This window comes from Amblyomma maculatum, chromosome 1, assembly GCF_055883805.1.
Source record: "Amblyomma maculatum isolate TAMU_Amacu chromosome 1, ASM5588380v1, whole genome shotgun sequence".
NCBI lineage: Eukaryota > Metazoa > Arthropoda > Arachnida > Ixodida > Ixodidae > Amblyomma > Amblyomma maculatum.
Window position 1 is genome coordinate 382,547,866 of NC_139344.1, and position 17,242 is coordinate 382,565,107.

The 17,242-nt window shown below is 44.4% G+C and overlaps 1 protein-coding gene and 1 long non-coding RNA gene across 2 annotated transcripts; one reads left to right on the forward strand and one right to left on the reverse strand.

Annotated features, from left to right (window-relative positions):
- Positions 1 to 745: 745 nt before the first annotated feature.
- On the reverse strand, positions 746 to 10,770 carry LOC146208386 (uncharacterized). Its single transcript, XR_014704896.1, has 3 exons — positions 10,539 to 10,770; positions 9,693 to 9,800; positions 746 to 901 (listed from the first exon to the last, which is right to left on the reverse strand). It is a non-coding gene; the product is annotated as an uncharacterized LOC146208386 (long non-coding RNA).
- Positions 10,771 to 10,824: 54 nt separating this feature from the next.
- LOC146208387 (U3 small nucleolar ribonucleoprotein IMP4) lies at positions 10,825 to 16,192 on the forward strand. Its single transcript, XM_084593057.1, has 9 exons — positions 10,825 to 10,935; positions 11,042 to 11,150; positions 11,239 to 11,322; positions 11,610 to 11,719; positions 12,174 to 12,306; positions 12,410 to 12,564; positions 13,425 to 13,519; positions 15,105 to 15,175; positions 16,031 to 16,192. The coding sequence occupies exons 1-9, from the start codon at positions 10,933 to 10,935 to the stop codon at positions 16,171 to 16,173; spliced, it is 903 nt and encodes a 300-aa protein (XP_084449183.1). The 5' UTR covers positions 10,825 to 10,932; the 3' UTR covers positions 16,174 to 16,192.
- Positions 16,193 to 17,242: the final 1,050 nt, after the last annotated feature.

The window sequence follows — 17,242 nt, forward strand, 5'->3', positions numbered from 1 at the left end:
GCTATACGTACCTTAATTACTATTTCTCAATTTTTTGGAACGCTGTCATATTGACAATGCTATTTTTTAACTGCTGATTTTACTTACAATTACTGTGCCTAAAGGTTAAAGGTGTGGGAAAGGTTATACCAGAAACTGAAATACACCTAAATTGAGCAAATGCAACAAATATTTCAGGGGCACTTCTGCACCGCTGTTAAGGAAAACATGCCACAGCATTTACGACTCCTGTATCCTCATCCCTGTACATTTAGTTGGCTACTTGTTGACTCACCAATCTTAGTTTGCGCTTTTATCACACATACCAATTTGTAAGTTTACTAATTACCACATGATGTGAATGAACTCGCAACTCACACATCCGACTTCGCATTCTGAAAGGCAACGAGTTTTTCTCGTGCCAAAAGGAGCTGCTTGGGTAGGCAGCTGGACGTCCCCACATCACCCAGACCAATCCATCCGGTTATACGCTTACCTCTAAATATTATCTACGAAACATATCTGTGAATTTTTCTTACTTCACTGGTTTTGCAGATTATTTCCTGTCTCAAAAGGAATAACAGAAATACATGTGGTTCTATGACACATACAGTAAATACTTACCTTTCTAGGTAGGCTACAAAAGGGAAGTAATGCAGAAGGTTGGCAGTCTAAACATAAACGTGTGTGTCAACATGGTGTTTTGGCACTGGAGTATTTATTACTCCAATCATGTGCGTTATTAATGAATGAAAAGGCACATAAGTAGGAATACTTTATTTTGACACAGAAGCTATGGCCAACGTGTGTAAGTGAAGTGCAGACTTGTGAGTACACTGTTGAGTCAGTAGCACAGGGAGCAGTCAACTTGGACCAGGGAATGCCATGCTTTGAAAGGTGGGCAGCTGTTGTGATCTCTTGACTAGCATCAGTCACGTGCAGGATCGGCCGTCATGGGGAGAAAAAACAAAAGTATGCAAGCTCAGAACAATAACAAAACACTCAGAGAAATTCAGAGACCATACCAAATTTAAATAAAAAGATAACAGGACTGCAGACTATGCAGCAGCTCATATATTCTAACAGTGGATTTGCATATGGTCACTACACCCTCAAAAAGGAAAGAAGCACAAATGCTGAATTCACGACTCGTCAAAGGAACCAGACCAAAAGGAAAGTGTGCACCATGTAGCATAGCTGAAGAATGAGAAAAGCCAAAACAGCAAAAAAAGTTACCCTAAGTAAGGCCAGTACTAGTGCTCTCTGCATGCGTGCGACAATGTATCACTGCAGTGCACATGCACAGCAGAAATGGACACAGTGGGTGGTAAAGAACTGATATGAAGTTATCAACACTGGCCGCAGACATCAGAACAGACAGGTGATTGTGCTTTGGTATAACGCAAGCGTGCAAACTTTGGTAGGTTGTGAAGCATATAAATAAACGTTGAGACATCTTGAAAACCATGTGTGCACATTTTCATTTGCTGCTGCATCCAAGAAGTTTCGTTTGCACTGTTCATTAGACGACATGCGTTGCTCTCGGAATGTAGCGTTTGTCGACTACACAGCATGATTCCAGAATCGCGACTAATTCAGCTGCGGACTTTTCAATTTCTAAACTTGCGAAATCCTCCCTATGGGCTGTGAAAAAGAATGAGGAACTGTTCCACCCAAATGTAGTCGCTCGCACATGATGGCAGCCACAAGTCATTTTGTGCCAAACAGTAGTTTCCATAAAAGTAACAAGAAGTTCTCAAATTATGTGACAGGACTATAGCTATTTACTTTGAGGGTGGCCACAGCAAGCGGGCAACAACCACAAGATGGCCAAATCCCTCACCAACTGCAGCACCACAACAGTTGCTACAATGCCAGCATTATAAAACCTCTGGCTGTCTTTGTATAAGGTCCTCATCACAAATACACAAGTTCATGTTGTTAAGGTGGCTGTCCATGAGCATCTTACTTCTCAAAGCAGCTAAAAGTATTGCAAACAGAGACCAATACTTGACTTTAAGTGCAGTAGCAGCACTACTAACATTCAGTGTGTTAATGGAGTATAGACACCCTGAAACAGATAAGACAAAAAATCAATTATAAATTATTTAGCAGTTGAAGATAAAAATCAGGTGATGACCTGTACAGAGTAATGTCTTGCATGTCGTTAACAAGCAAAATGCGACCAAGATTAGATGCATATGCTCCTGTAAGATGAAGTACTGCACTGGCCTAGCCCAAGCAGTGCGAGTACCTCCAGTCAAAACGCTTTCAAGTGCCATCATCCATGAGATGGTTGCCCAATAGCAATCGGAATTTTCATAATGCTGCGTTCCTTATCTTCAGCCAGCATTTTTCACTCTTCCCAATGGATGCAACCCTCCCCAAAACTCCAAACTCAAGACATCAATTCAGTCATGCAGAACTGTCAATAATGACCTGAACCGCACACCAACTTGGAGAGGTAGAAGCAGGCTCGAGCACTTTGAAGCTATAAAACTGAAGTTTTGAAGCATTCAAATTGTTTTGGAGCACGTTTCTAAAGTCAAATGATTTTATTAGCTGAATATTTTATACCTGACATACCAAAATAACCTATTTGATTCCTTTTTATTCAAAGATCAATGCATTGCTGAAAATATAAGACTAACAGCCAAAACATGTACAGATATTTAAAATAACACAAATGACCTTAGAAACAATTTGGAACAAACTAGCAGAAAATGCAATGCTTGTTTCCATACTTGATGCCCGAATGATAAGTTCGACTAAAAACATGACTATTTCAGCCTGAGAAATGTGGACTATACCACTATGATGTGCTCAAGCACCACTGGACTAGTTCGGAGTTCACATCAATAAGCAGCACATTTCCACTACCTATCGTGTGCATATAATTTTTTTTAACCATGCCTGTTCTGATAAAATTTCCAAGGCACTGGTCAGTAATCCCTTCAGTGAGGATAGACTGCACTCAAGGGTAGCCCTTTCACCCTTCAGATGCCCTACTCCATGGCCTTCTGTCAGTGGCTTCTCATGTTTTCGCTTGAGTGGCATCCGAGCTTAATTTTAACACGTTAATGATGGGCCCTGCATGCCTGCCCAACACTTGTGACATTTCTAATGATTGACACCTTCATGGTGTCACACCCATAATACTGTATGTTTTTGTCTGACGTATGTTTGAGAAGCTTATTATTAACAAAGAGGTTCAATGAAATAGATCTACGACTGCCAGAAACGAGGCTCATGCTGGTCTGGCTTATGGGATTTAACGTCCCAAAGCAACACAGGCTATGAGAGGCTCATGCTCTTCTATTTAGCAGAAAAGGAAAAATATATAAAAGCTCTGTTACGACACAGGTATGCAAACCAACAGAATGAAATTGAGGAAGCATATAATTAACTAATAAAAAAAAATCTGCATTGGTGATGAACGGTAATTAGTAGTGTATCTACTGTCAAATGAAAAATAACTCATTGCAAACTAGAAAAACAAAAACAAGAAACATGCCACCGTTGAGGTCCGAGACCTGCACATTATGCATCACATGCTTTACAAACTACTAGCTACAATGATGGCTGTGCAATCTTTTACTTTCAAGCTATTTATGTTGCATGTATCCCAACATAGACAGCGTTCACCAGTGCTCAACTAAACCGCAGCAGCAGACGTGGGAATGCCCTGTAAATACAGCAACAAGGTTAACAACTGGGCGAGTTGGTAATAATTCATTTTAAGCCAGCCAAAAGACTAGACACAGAGAAGCCAGCCTCATCTCGTTAGCTTCTATTCCCTGTCTCGTTTTTTGGCTGGTTTAAAATAAAATACAGCAAGTGCCAAGTAGAGCATGATGTGGAGTGTGGTGTCTGAAGGGTTGTGTATGAACGAGCAGCGCCGGCGCGGCGTGCCACTGCTTGTAGTGTGCCCAACCTCCGACAGGCAGTGAGACTCACGGATTCGGGCAGTACGGCCAGTGTGACTCTTTCGTCTTCCCACGACAACTCTAAACTGTTAGAAATTCGCTGAAAAAGAATGTATTAGTTTAGGCTGTTTACAGTCTCCAAACACACCACGAAATATGTCAGCTGTATTGCATTTCGCTTCTGCTTAAGGGGGGACATGGCTCTTAAAATTATTTTCCAATTTTTGACCAAATTTGATAAAACCTGGCATTCTGATTCAGTTTCTTGCACTGATTTCAAACATGTAACCATTTTTCCAGCTGCCCAATCAGAATACCAGGTTTTATCAAATTTGTTGAAAAACGTAGGAAAAATAGCTTTAAGAGCCATGTCCCCTTTAAAAGCAACCAGTTTGGCCATGATTTCAATTCGTGAAATCGCATTCAATTAGAATGAAAAAAAAAAAAAAATTGTCATTGGACTTCTTGCAAGGATGCTTTAATATTTAGACACCGTGTGCAGCAAAATATAACTGATTAAAATCTCGAGGAAACGCAAAATAGCCAATAAAGTGCGTATGTAGCCTTCACGCCATGCCAAAACTGCCGTTCGTCAAGCGTAGGTACCACCTCCGTCAAAGAAAGAGAAAGCCAATATTCTTCTCGATTTAATTTATCTGTGAACTGGAGGCGACGGCGGTAGACAAAAGACAAGAAGCTCAGGCGGCGTGCCCGCCCTGTGGTGTGCGAGAGGTGCTGTTATATCATAGCTCACAACAGCACCGCTGCCAGGGCCGGCACGTGTTCTGGCTGCAATGCTCTTCACTGATTCTGCATGTAGAAGGTCCCCCCCCCCCCCCCTCCTCACCCTCAATTTCCTCTGTCGAGAAAGATGGCGCCGCTGCGGCAGCAAGACTATCTGTGGCTGAAGCGTCATGAGTGTTGAACACCAACCTTGAAAAAGATAGCACCTCACCAAGCGTTCGAATGTTGGCCCTTCCCAGTGGTTTGTATGAGGTTTCCAGTTCCTAGCCTCCAGTGGTATATAAAACTGACCATATTTGAAAGCGCCTTATCGCAGACCAGACTGCCTGTGCTCGCTGATAGCTGAAACAGCCTCATCTGGCGCTACTCTAATTTATTAGGAGAACTCCCCTCTGCACCACACCAGCGTAACCCGCACATGGCATTTTACGCTTTAAAACACGCAAGAGCGGTGTCTGACTGCTGCTCTTTAGTCACCGAGGGGAGTAATTTCATATATTCGTTTGTATCGTTCAATGTGGCCGGCGCGCGCCTAATTGTTTACGACACTGATTGACTATTTAAAAATTGCTCATTAAAGATTTATCTTATTTCATCGTCAAGGAGATTTCTAAACTCTATCAAGCCTTTGCGGCTATTTCAGTTATGAGACGTTCCAATCAACAGATTAAAATGAAAACCATACCCACATTTGGTTTTGAATTTTCTCATGTGGAGAAAAAAAAAAGTGTACATGACGCCAAAAAAACAACAAAAGGGCTGTGTCTCTGGAGCAATGGTCCCAAACCGGCTCAAAGTGTGAGGACGCCGTAGCAGAGGCGTCCGGATCACTTCGGCCACCTGGGATTCTTCAATGAAACTGCCATCGTCAAGTATATGCCTGCCATGCTTTCAACTTCGACCAAAACGCTGTCTCCCAAATAGGATCAGACTAGGGTATCCCAGCTCAGTACTCGAGAGCTTTTATGACTAAGCCACCGCGGTGCTGTAATAAGTAAATAAATAAGCTAAGAAGACTAAACTTCTTTCTCGGAGCGTATCATGGTCATTTCATCCATTTCGCTGCAGCGACGCCGCGAATGTGTATTTTACTCCGACAAAGTGACTATAAAGGACATCGGCCCTCTGTGTACAAGCCCGAATCCGGCTCAGACCCGTACGTTTAAGCCCACCCCGAGTCCAGCAAAAATGTTCATGTATCGGCCCAGACGGCCCGTGGGTTGAGCCGCACCCAGCTTTTGGGCCTGTCCATGCCCACACAGTGTCATGTGAAGCGCGTGCTACCTTCACCTGACGCTTCTACATAAGGTTTGACGATCTTCTACTTTTTCGGTTCCTGGGGCTGCCTTTCAGTGGTTCGCTTTCTACTTTTCGATGTCTGAAAGGTAGGCAAGGCAGGCAGAGAATATAGTGGGGACCGCTTCCTTTGCTAGCAACGCTTTGCAGCATATGCCCATTTAACTCTGTCGTCCATGTTTTGGACACAAACCTGGGCTCAAAGTGCCCCTCACAAACAGTGACAGTACAGCTCGGCCCTTTCTTGGCATGCCGGCAACCATGGCTGAAGTCGTTCGACATCTTTTCGCACCGAAGAAAGCTGACATTTTTCATTGCAGAATATGTAGCCTGTATTGCAGCGGTGAACAATGCACTTTTTTCCACATTACATTACATTACAACTTAGACTATACCATGATCGAAGAAAGGCGTGGAGCGGGGGCGTCAGCGAGAAAAACAAAATGCGCACCGATGCAAGTTGAGAACTGACTGGCAATCTTGCGGCGCCAGTTAAGTTTGCGGGCTTTGCCCAGAAGGAGATTCCGAAGGGGCGGCCAAGGTCAAGGGGCAGCTTGACGCGGGCTGATTTATGACGGTCACACAGGCGACCGCTTCTCGGAAGTGAGCCCAGAACACACGGCAGCGGGCGACGCTGCCGGCTCTGTCCGTCCCGCGACGGAGGCAGAGCAGTGCAAGTGGAAGGCACAGCATAAGCGCAGTGGTTGTGGGTTCGGCGCTAACTGCTGTGTCTCCCGGTTCGAGTGGAGAGGGCGCGGAGGCCATAAATCCCGAAACGCGGCGTAACACGGGCCTGGGGAGAACGCGCTGTTGACATGTCTTCATGGGAAGACGCCTGTACGTCCCTTTGAATCCGCCGCCCGTGCGCAACCAAACAAGGGCAGGGATCGGAATGTTTGGGCCTGAGGTTTGCGTGTGTGTGTTTATGTGTGTGTTTTCGAAAGTGTAACCGTCGACGCCATTTGTCTTTGCGACTGCTTGGCACCTCTTGCGTAGGAGGATTTTGGAGAGGGAGAAATCGCAGATGTATGTGTTTGTGTGCGCAACCACTCGCCGCGTAGTGCATGCTTTGTGTTTGTATTACTTAACATGCATAGGAGAGGGGTATATGTGGCACAGCGATTGGCCAGCCCATTTTGAAGGACTGCATGTTATTGGCCACAGAGTGACTAGTCTTTGATTGGTTAACGGACTAGACTCGAATTTTGAGCACTAAGGAAGGAGCGTTGGGACAGTTGGGCTCGGAGGACGGTTGGGCTCAGACGAGGGCAGACGGGTTGTTTGAGGAGGGAGGCTAGGCTGACGGAGGTCTCAAGGGACTCCGGCCTAAAGTGTAGCAGAAGGCCAAGGTCTGATTCTGCTAGCCTCTGACCTCCGATCGTGCACCCAGTTGCAGTTAGTTAGCCCTCTATGTTTTGATATCACATCTGACGACGTTATTGTAAATAGTTTGTAAACAAGTGTAAATAAATGTGTGCAGACGACAAGGGAAGTCCTCATCTCCGCACCGCAATGTGTTGCTGAGCTACGGACGCAGCGGTGGTCACCAACACCACTCGGTACGAGCGAAGGCAGAAGAAAAAGCAAGAAGCACCTGCTGTGTAGGGAAGCCCTTCTATTCCCCACGCCTTCGCCCGAAGAGTTTAACTGCACCCAGCGAACCCGCGGCCACCAACAGTCAACGCAGTCTCTTGACAGCCTACGGAAATCAGAGCATCAGTATCGTCACTTACTGTTCGGTGCGGAGCGGCCCGTTCACACACTTCTAACACCATGATGCGGAGGTTGTGGGTCCGGGCCGACCAGTGGCATATGGTAGCTTTTTGCTAAACAATTACCTTTCAGACAAACTCATTATGAATTATCCATTGACCCCCCCGCCATTATGGGCATAGAGCAGGGGGTCTCGAACTCATATTGCTATGTGGGTTGCATTGAGAAAGCTTTTTCTCTCATGACCCAGGAGCCAGAAATCAACAAAACAACAGGAAACAAAGTACAATAAATAATAATAAAATGAACAAAAATAAGCTAAACTTCGTTTTGTCAGACCAAGCCCTCCTATTATTGCAAAAGAAAAGCCGCTTCAGGATCGCTCGGAGAGGGTAATGAAATGGTACACCTGTTAATAAACACTACCACACTTATAATCCTCAAAAAAACACTTGGAAATAAAAGAGAAGGCAAGGATGTCCTTGCTTTGAAGGCATAGTGATGTCAGATGAAAGTTCACGCAGATGAAGTGGTCAACGCCTTTTAAAAAATGAATGCATACTAACTGGTACAAAGTCCGAGTTTATTTTAGTTGGAAATTAGGGCTGGTGGTAATGCTTTCAAAAATGTCAGCTGAAAAGTTTGAGCTGGCGGACTGCATCACGCAGCTCCGCGGGCCGTGCGCCAAGGCCCCTGGCATAAAAGGATAATCTTTGATGAGCGGAAAGAAAGTGTTCGATGTTGGCGAGAAGATAGTGGATGGAGTGGAGAGGCTGCATTCCCCATTCTCAGCAAGGGAAACTAGAATGCTTCTTTGCGCGTCAAGTGAAGAGGATATACTTTAGGCAGGCACTGCCTCTGCTACGAAATGGGCACCACCCTAGGCAGTGTACACCTGGCCAATGTTTTAACAGTACCACGTGACCGTCGACTGCCCAGGGCTGCTGCGCCGGAAGATGCAGGAGTGCGAGGGCGTGCTCACAATTCTTGATGCTGCAGTGAACCTCGTTTGTTACGCTGCTTTGATCAATGTGAAGCAACCCTGCAACAATTGGCTGGTAGGCATGTCGGTGCCCGGAGAAGCTGTCATTGTTTGTTTTTAGCCGCAATAGTATCTGCATATCATGCGAATGATATCTGCAAAGCACACACATTTCCAATGAAAAATCTAACTTTCCCCATAACTCTTGCCATCGATACTTTCATTGCTTGAGAAAAAAAAAAAAAAAAAAAAACACCACCCGAGACAGTATTTGCAAATAGAACCAGGGACAAGTGTAAAATTTGGAATGTTACAAGCTTGCACAGATTTAATCCACAAGCGCATAGCAGAGTGCGCTCAGAACTCCGATATGAAACTCGATCCAAGGGGTTGCTGCCAACGGAGCAGAACAGCCAAGCAGACAACACTCGCTGAAGCAGCATGATTACATCTCCCTGCTTGTTACCTCTCCTGATTTCCAGTTTGTTTCTGCTCGGACAGTCGATGCTCGAGCGATACTGTTAAAGAATTGGCAGGGTGTATATTCTGTGCTGCTTGCCTTGCAAGCCATTGATGCCAATCTTGCAGACCTCATTTTATCTTTCACAGTGGTTTCCAAAGCTATAAAGTTCTTGCAGGAACTTTGTCACACACACACACAAAAAAAAAAGCAACACAACCAACCTGTGCAGGAATACCATTTGTTAAAGAAGGCAGCTTTGTCAGTTTTTCACAGAGAATTGAGAAGACAATATAGCGTGGTTTGATCTTCCATCTTGCGCAAACATTTGTTTGTTTTTGGAGCTAGGCTGGTTTTCTTAGTCTGAATCAACTGTTACATTGCACACTGTTTGCAATGCATTAATTGCAACTGAGAAAGAAAGGCTGCAAACTACAAGCTGGACACTGCAGCTGCAGGAATGCTTGCTTGTTTGATTCATTCATGCACTCTATGCAAACTGGGGACCTGTGTCCAAGCATGTTCCCCATGTAAAACAAATGACCAGTCGCGGTGGCACAGCAATTGTTTTGAAATTAAGTACAGGGCTCACCTTGTGGCGTTTGAGCATATGCTGTCTCCGCCTTTCATAGTCCCATTTGTTCAGCCTCAGGAACCAGCAAGTACATGCTAGACTCCAAAACACATACCAGGAAGGTCCCTGCGTACCAAATATTAGACGTCAGCTTATAAGCGATCTTCACACACACAAAACAAATTGAATTTAAAACAAGTACGTGTTGATGCACTTTAAGCACAAGGCGAAATCGCTTACCTCACCGTAATCAGAAAGCGGCCCTGCATACATTTGACCGTGCGCAGTCATAAAATGAGGTATGAAATCATTACACCGCGTCATAGCAACGAGGGCCACACAAAATGATAGTATGTCGCACAAATGGTTAGTACGTCGTGGTGCATCGAAACAAAAGCTTCCCACATAGGCCTGTGTGATCCTCGCCTTTCCTGCTTCTACGCATTGTTTTGTCATGTCCTAGTACCTCCTAGAGTCCCTCTATCAGCTCAGAGACGTTACAATCATTAACTATTCACCCAGACAGGTGCGCAAAGTTTACCCAAGTTTCCCGCCCTTTTCAAGCGCACGCAAGACTGATAGTCAGGCGTGCTTTACATGACTGAGATTTTCGTGCGGTTGGCCTAATAAACGGTATTTAACCGCATGCTCCTTAGTGTCGAACTGCGTTGAGCTTTCGATTGAAACCTTCGATAATACACCTTTGGGGCGTTCGGGCCCACTGCCGGCCAAGCAGGCTCAATGGTCAACAGAACATTCGGGCGCACGGACGTTGAAAACTAAATGTAGAACTCTAGACAGTGGGCAATGACTCAATACATGCATACTGAAGTATCTTAAGAATAGAAAAAATTGCTTACGTACCGTACAACACGAGAGCACACGGCTGACACGGCGACACAGCTCTCACGCCTTCCACCATGAAAGACGACGACCAGCCATTTTGCTTCTACAAGCAACACAAAACCCACAAAACAATAGCCGGATGTGACGTTTTTCTTAAACCGGATAAGACGTCATGGGTTGCAGCAAGCATTTTGCTCCTGCAACCCGGTTGCAGGAAGCATTCCGCTGCTGCAACCGGGTCGCAGCAGACGGCGCCTAAATTTATAACAAGCCAACTGTCCAGTCATTTGAAGACAAGCCAATCAATAGTAAAAGCTTCAGAGATGCAGCATGCGCGTGTGATCGTACGGTTGTGAGAAGGAAGCGCTGCTACCTCTTCTGGACGGTAGTCCTGCGAATAGTTAACAGCAACATGGTGAGTGAGCCGATTAAGTGGTAGACTCATTGCTTGCAATTTTGCTTTCGAGATCTCGTTTTGTAATTTGACTGTTTTCCGGTCTTGCCTTGCTGTCACTTATTAGTTGAGGCGGCTTGCTCGGGAAAGGAGGGAGTACTTGTACAGAAAGTCCATCGAAGACAAAAGGAAAACTATAGAAGAGAAGAAAGAGCGGCTGAAGCAAGCTCTTGAAGGTTTGTTTTAAACTGCTGTAATGCATGGTTTATTGTCATCAATGTGCTGACTGGTAATTTCTTATCTTTCTTACCATCCCTTGTTCAGAAAACCGGCCTATTCCGTATGAACTTCGAGAAGAAGCTTTGAATCTACAGCGCGCTTTAGACTGGGATGATCCTGGAGGTGAAGGTATGTTGAAGCATTTGGTCAGTGTTTTACACCTGTTTGAGGCAACAAGTTTATTGGTTGAGTGCAATTGCTGCCTGAACAGTAATTTGCAAATCTAATGTTGAATTCTACTTCATTTCGAATACAACTTGTTCTGTCACAGCTGCTTTAGCTTTTGTACTAATTCTCTGTGTGTTATTCCAGCTGACACGATCTCCAGTCGAGTTATGAGCGCAAGAGTGCGTCTGAGTACCAGTGCCGAAAGCTCGGTCATTTTTATAAAAACTGCATTCCTCTCTTCTTTGCAGGTGTGGTCAGCCAAGAAGACGATGAGTACAGGTGGGCAGGCGTGCGTGACCCGAAGATTGTCGTCACCACGTCCAGAGATCCAAGTTCTAAGTTAAAGCAGTTTGCTAAGGTAAAGCACGTGCACATTAATTTCACTGCTACAAAGGGTGGCAGTCACCCATCACTACCTTTAGATCTTGTTGGTTTTGTCTGTTACATGCCTTGGTGTCGATTTCCAGAAAGTAGTGTATACAATTCTCATGCCAGTTTCTCGAAGAGCTTACAAATAGAAAATTATTTCTTTTTGGCATTAGAACAGGCAGGTGCAGGTTCAGCTTCCAACCACATGACTCCTCGCTGAATTGTGTCACTGTCTCGTTTTGCTTCTGCAGACTTCCAGCTCAGCAAATTACTGTAAAGGAAGCTGTAAGCATGCTCCTATTATAACGCTAAGGCAGTTATCTTTAGAACTCGACTGATGGTGTGCCATACGACACCAAGTTGAATATGACTACAACTCAAGCTTTCATACGAGCATGTGGGGTTTCTGTAAAGATGGAACCTTTATTTTATTTTCTTTGCAGGAAATCCGACTAATCTTTCCTAATTCTCAGAGGATGAATCGTGGTGGCTATGAAATGAAACAGCTCATTGAAGCATGCCGTGCCAATGAGGTCACGGACTTCATTGTTGTTCACGAGACCAGAGGAAATCCTGGTGAGAACTTGCTGCAGATTTTTGCTGAAACGCTTAAGCTTTGGTGCATCAAAACTTATCTGGTACAGGAATAACAAACAAACACTATTCATTCTCTTTTCAGATGGCTTGGTTGTCTGTCACCTGCCTTATGGTCCTACAGCATACTTCACCATACTGAATACAGTCATGAGGCATGACATTCCAAACATTGGTACAATGTCCGAAGCCTATCCCCACCTGATCTTCCACAACTTCAAGACTAGGCTAGGGAAAAGGGTGAGCTATACCTTTTGTGCACATGCTACATGGAGCGATGTTGAGACAGGAGCCATGAATTTGAATTTAATTAATCCATCCCAAAAAACATCAGTTACGCTAGTCTCATCCATGACATGCAGACACGTTTTTTACCTTTCCTGTTGTTGCAGCTTAGTACATCACAGCTAATTGTATGTACTCGAGAACCCACTACAAAAATGAATGCTTTTGTGGAGTTCTTTAAGGCTCCGCTCTGACAAAAATCTTGTGTTGGCATTTTTTGCTGTGAGCGAACAGTCGCAAGCATCCCTCTGGCTGGGGACATGGCTGGGCCCTGATTTGTCAGCGGGTTATGTGACATCATGGGGACACATGACAAGGCCAAGTCTGCCAACTTGAGCAGCTTCTGTGAACTAGGAATCAAACCCAGGATCTTTGGATCGCAAGTCAGACACACTATCTTTAGACTACTTGGGCACATTCGTAGGGCTTGACTAAAGCAGGGCTTTATATCTTAAGTCGCATGGTCTTGCGCATGATGTGTTAACTGACAAATGTATGTTAATGGGAATGTGTGAGATAATAGAGGCACAAATGAAGGGATAGTGATTGAGTAGCAAAAAACATGGATGTGAATGAGGTGCCACAAAGGGAGCCACAGATGGAAACCGGTAATGCTATCATATTGTACCTTTAAAGGAGCAGCTTAAGTGTTCACTCAAATATTTTTTTATAACTGGGATGAAAGCCACTACTTCTTATGGTTTCAGTTTATCTGAAAAAAGCACTGCTGCACTTCTACTTGATTTTTTCGCTTTCATTTACAGCTTTAATCTTGCATAGTTTTGATGGATATTGCATCTCTGCTATTGCTATAGGTCATGAACATCCTCAAGTACCTGTTCCCTGTCCCAAAGGAGGACTCGCATCGTGTCATCACATTCGCTAACCAAGATGACTACATCTCATTTAGGTGAGCTTCGTTACATTTACTGAACTCATCTTCTAGGAAACGGTAAACATAGGAATAGAAAACTGAGGCAGCAATATTATGTTTAGATGTAAATATACCATTCAAATTTGTGCATTCAACCTGGATGCTATGAAATAAAGAAAAGAAAGCTTAATTTCCATAAATTTTGATGCAGAGAAATTGTGCTGAAAGCTGTAGAGTCATGCATGCAACCATCTCTGGCATTTCAAAACGAGTGGCAAAAATGACTTTTAAAATAGAGCCTCCACCTTTTATTGTGGCTTCAATTAATTAATTTTGTTTGTTTTAAGCATCAGCACTTTAATATGTCTAGACCGTGTTGATGTCTTGTAATAACGACTTTGCTCAGAATTAGTCACAAGAAGTACAAACAATGTGCAATACTAAACGTACACCGTAAAATGCTTCTTTCTTAAAGCACTCGGTCATTCGCTCTGAAATTCGGCACACACAGCATACAACTGTCTTGTTGTTTTTAACCAGTTTGGATGTTAGTATACTTGCTTGATTTGCAGACAGCATATCATTGCAAATGTTTCATCACGAATAGCGGTGTGCACGGGCCGAAATTCTGAATCTGAGCCCGGCCCAGGCCCGATGCTACAAGCCTGAGCCCTGCCCTGTGCTCAGACTTATGGCCCAGGCCCAGCCCAGCCCTCCCTCAATCCAGATCATGATTCCGGCAGCGCTGAAGTTTCTTCTGAGGCTCTAACATGCATCTGGAATGACTAATACATTTTTAGCAAGAAGAACAAGTTTTGTGTACACAGCTTCTTTGCTTCTTTGAAAGTGCGCAGGCTGTAGCTACGAGCAAATGGTGAATTCTGTGACCGAGAACTTGTTAAGCTCTTCTTGCTCACCGTGAGCTTTTCACGGTGCAGGCAAAGAGCGCCGCAATTGCATTCTTAGCACGGCGGATGCTTTGACGAGTTATGCCGCGCTTCCACCGAGGCTATATCGAGGCCAGGAGCAAGCCACAACAAAGATGCGAGAGGCAACAGCATGGCGCGAAACTCGAAACGGGTAGTCTGTTAACGGCGGGGCTGCGTGGTGTACAGGTTGATCTACATTCGGCAAGAACTCAGACACTCTCGCACTGGGAGGATGCAGGAAAATGCTAATTTTGTATATTCGAGATGCCCATCTCGCCATGGCAATAATCACGCCTTCACTTAAGTTACGTGTGCTCGGGATCGGTGCGTCCGGCCCCAGATAAAAGCTGTCGCAATGTTTTGACTCTCTGGGCTGGTTGCTATTCCTTGTACTATAAAAATTCAAAGCAAACTTACTGGGTAGTGTTCGCAGGTTCAGCAAATAGCTTTGCGTTTCTGGGTAAGCTGACCAATTACTGGTGTTTGCATTTGTGTATGCAGTGGAGTACAAGGACAGTACAAAGCTGCACACAGCATTTTTTTTAGGTGATTTCTCCACTAGAGAGATAAACGTTCACACTCTGCATGAAAATTGAGCAAGAGGAAAAGTTGCAGGAGACTTTTGTTTCAGAGCTGTTGTAACTTTACATGTTTCTGTAACAGTGCAACTTTTTGCTTTTTTCTATACGCAGACACCACACCTTCAAGAAGGAGGGCAAGGACTACAAGCTTGAAGAAGTGGGACCACGGTTCGAGCTCAAGCGTGAGTGTTAGGACAAAATGTTCCTCTATGGTTATCTTTTTTAAGTCTCTTTCAAAACTTAATCTCCTTGATTGTGGCATTTGGGTTGATTCTAATAGTGGTGCCTGGATATTTATGGTTGCAATATGTGAGGATGCTTGCATACTGAGCATTTTAGGTCCCCAAGTGTGCCTTAAAGGGGCATAGTGACGTTCGTCAGGCTGCTAATTCCAGCCAACTCCTAGGTTCTTTACATCGTGCTGACGTTAGTTCAAAAAGAATTGCAAAAATCGCCGCACAAAAACGAGTTATTCGGTGCATAAAGTCCTAAATACAAGAAGAAAAAGAAAACGCGTCTGAGCCGGCATGAGAGGGAGGTCCTCTCCCATTTCGCTCGCCCAGCGCTCGACTTGGGCGGAGCCTATGAGAAACGCAGCTTTCTGGTGACGTAGCGGAAGCTATCCACCATGGTAACGACGCTGCAAAGAAGCTGTGCTACAAGGATTGGCTTCTCCACCGGCCCAAAGCTAGTCTAGCCCACCAGACGCTGCTCTACACCATCTTTGCGGGGTGTCGACAAGGTGAACCCGAAAGTCAGCAAATCTGCGTCGCCATTTTGGTGTTCCGCCGGCGTCCATCACTGCTGCTGCCAGGGCAGTAATTGGTGTGTCAGTCTTTATAATTAACGATGACACACCAACTAGCCCAGCTTTCTGCCTTGATTTTCAATGCACTCAGTGGCGACGAGTGCGGGTGCATAATTCACAAGAATGCACTGCGCTGCCGAAGACACCAGGCAAAATATTGAGCATCGTGCATTTACTCGGCGCATCTGATTCTCTTGCTTAACCTTTCTTTCTTTTTCTTTTCGTGCAGTGTACGAGATCAAGCTGGGAACGCTCGATGCTACGGCCGCACTGGATGTCGAATGGAGCTTGCGCCCTTACATGAACACTGCAAAGAAGCGAAGGTTTTTAAGTGACGAAGATGCATTTGACAAAGATGGGATATCGAAATAAATGCTCTTTTGCTAATATATGAGAGCCCACAAAGACAATCTGTACATACAAATGCCACTTAAAATGTCTAATGGCTATTCTTATTTGAAAAACGCTTACATTGCCTGTACTTTAAACCCGCTCCGACTTCTATGCATGTTTTGTGAAGAAAACACATTGATTTGAGTTATGGAATAAGCCTCACTGGCCGTTCTGTTAGGCGCTAGCAGTACACAGAGTTCTGTGTGCAAGGAGGATTGGCTTCTCCGTCGGCCGTTCTGTTAGGCATAAGGATCTTCCTCTTTGCAAACTATGCTTCCTGAGGCAAGAGCTTAAAGCAGGTGTCTCTTTTGTATGAAGTTACTGCTACTTTTGATTTCTTAAACCGAAGCTCGGGTGTACAGTTATACCATGCACGGCACTTAACCCTACACTCAAATAGCCATGCCCTGGTCTGGTGGCTTAAGGCTTTTCACTGCTGATGTTAAAGGTGCGGATTCAGTCTTAGCTGCTTTTTGTATCGCGGAGTAAGCAAGGCACCCGTGTACTGTGCAATGTCAGTGCATAATGCGCCTCTGGTGGTCAATATTTCCGGGGCCTTCCACTGTGGCGTACTTCATAGCCAGAATCACTTTGGGATGTTAAACTCTATAAACCAACCTACTCAAATATTGAACGCCTTGAAGAAACCCAAAGGAAGGCAATGTTTGTAATGTAAAATGTCCAGGCTCAGCTATCCTTCCGGAAATATGACAGCACGTTCTATACCAAGTATTTCGTTACAATGAAAAAAGTTCAGAAGAATCTCATTGCTTGCTTTTAAGAGCAAATTAGCAGCGAACCCGTTCCTGAATAGAAAATGCAATGTATAAAAATGTAAGCATGCAGTAGAGTGCCGAAATGTGTCATCTGCAGAAGCATTTCAAGTCAGGCAACTGAAATGAATGCCAAAAAAAATTTGTTTTCAAGATTGATATCCCAACATTTCATGGTAGCTCTAGTATGGCCTCAATCAGCGCGTATTTTATTTTCTTCATTTTGTAAAAATGAATACTTTAAAACACAAGATCTGCAAATTTGTTTACATTAG